Source organism: Pteropus vampyrus, unplaced genomic scaffold (genome assembly GCF_000151845.1).
Source record: "Pteropus vampyrus isolate Shadow unplaced genomic scaffold, Pvam_2.0 Scaffold75, whole genome shotgun sequence".
NCBI lineage: Eukaryota > Metazoa > Chordata > Mammalia > Chiroptera > Pteropodidae > Pteropus > Pteropus vampyrus.
The window spans coordinates 2176023-2177850 of NW_011888856.1; the positions used below are offsets into that span (position 1 = coordinate 2176023).

Sequence of the window (1828 nt, forward strand, 5' to 3'; positions counted from 1 at the left end):
TTTTGTCTTAGAGGGAGGCCTCAGCCAAGGCTATATAGGGACGGTCCAGGGAAGGCTTGGGGCATTCTCCTCGGTAAGTCAGAAGGACTGGCATCTGTCATTGATCATGGAATGCTATTCCACATAATGACGAACAGGTACGGTCTGTGGCCAGCTTCTTCCTGAGACAGATTTCAGGCATTCTTAGTAGTCTGCTCCTTCCTTTCATTTGACTCTTGGCTCACGGATGGCGAGTTGTGATAGGAAGAGTTTGTATAGGATTTTCATTTAAAAGTCCCTGTTTAAGTCGTCAAATGTAGTTTGTTGTCTGGCAATCTGTATGACAGAACCAGTGCTGCAAGAATCGAAGACCCTTTGTTGGCAGTGTCCTTTGAAAAGCGATGACCGGGTACCTGCCGTTGTTAACAACAGTGAGATAGGACCCCTGGGAGGGACTCAAGCTTAGCAGGTCTTCCTGCATCAATGGGAAGGGGATGGCTGATTGCACGGGTATGGGTATCAAAGGGGCTTTAAAAGCAGTTTCCCTTGGCTATTCAACTTCAGACTCGGTAGCATTCGGCTTTTCAGTTGAACAAAGGGCTCCATATACAGCTTTAAAACAAACAGGTCCAGCAGCCAGATGAGGTGGTTATGGGTAATCCTGGTTGCTCTTTGTCAGGAACCAGCTGCTTCATGAGTTTGGTGGGTTCTGTCGATGACTTCAGTTGGCAGGCCCTGAACACTTGCTCCCAGGGGCATGAGTCAGTCGTTTGCAACAGCCCCCTGTGCTGAGTTTCAGCCATTGGTAGTATTGTTTCCAGCATTGTCTACTGTGTGGAAAGTGACCTCAGCTGTTCTGGCAAAGCACTTCGTGAGGACAGGCTTGAGGAGAGAGGCTTTGCCATTAGCTGACAGTCTATGTGACACTCGATTAGTGGTCAGACTGTGCTTCAGGTCATGCGTGAGCTCTGTTAAGAACACAACAGTGTCTTGAGCATCTTTTGGAATAGGAGATACCTCCTGGGTTTTTGGTCCTATTTTTAGCCAAATGCGGTGGAGGCCTCAGTGCCTTTAACGACACATAGGGCGGGACTTAAAACCTGCATGGCAGCCCCTGGAGTGCCTCTGCCTCTTCTTGCTTTGGGGCCTGACCCTCTGCCCAGTGTGGCTGGAGGGTCAGAGCTGAGTTCGAATCCCAGCTCTGCCACCTGCCAGCTGGGTGTTCCTCATCGATGGGGACAGTGACAAGAGTCCTTACCTTGTAGGCTGACTGTGCAGATGGCGTGAGATCGGGAGTACACAGGGCCTGGTAGAGGCGGGGCAATTCCCGGGTGTTCCCCTGGTGGCAGCTTTCCGTGTCATCTGTTCATTAGCTTATCATCGACGTCTCTCACTGGGCTTTCTTTGGTGGCCTCCTCGAGCTCTCTGGGGTTTGGGTCCCCCAGCAGTGGTCAAGATGGCCATGTGAGCTCCTCGGACTCTGCAGGGTTCAGCATCATGCACTGCTGCCCCCCGAGCTGACCCGGCTTCCGACTTCTTCCATGCCTTCTAGCATCTGGGCTTCTGGGCCCATGTCAGTCTTCTGAACTTTTTTTTTTTTCCCCCTAACCATGGAGCAGTTTCATCCTCTGGTTAAAGAGGACACAGTGCTAGGCGGAGGTGGAGGTGGGAGATGGATGAGCAGTGGATAGATGAGTAGTGTCAAGCTGAACGGAGACCGCCCTAATTCTCAACGCCGCTTTGCCTTCCAGGCTGTGTGTTCGAGGGCGTGCAGTACCGAGAAGGCGAGGACTTCCGGCCGGAAGGGAACAAGTGCACCAAGTGCTCCTGCGTCGTAAGTTCTGCCTGG

At 52.0% G+C, this 1828-nt stretch overlaps 1 protein-coding gene across 4 annotated transcripts in view; it reads left to right on the forward strand.

Annotated features, from left to right (window-relative positions):
* BMPER (BMP binding endothelial regulator) overlaps positions 1–1828 on the forward strand; it is a 250531-nt gene that overhangs the window by 58277 nt on the left and 190426 nt on the right. For all 4 annotated transcript variants that reach the window (XM_023532027.1, XM_023532029.1, XM_023532028.1 and 1 more), the window contains exon 6: positions 1731–1813. In XM_023532027.1, the coding sequence (XP_023387795.1) occupies positions 1731–1813 (83 nt within the window). The remainder of the gene's footprint in view (positions 1–1730; positions 1814–1828) is intronic.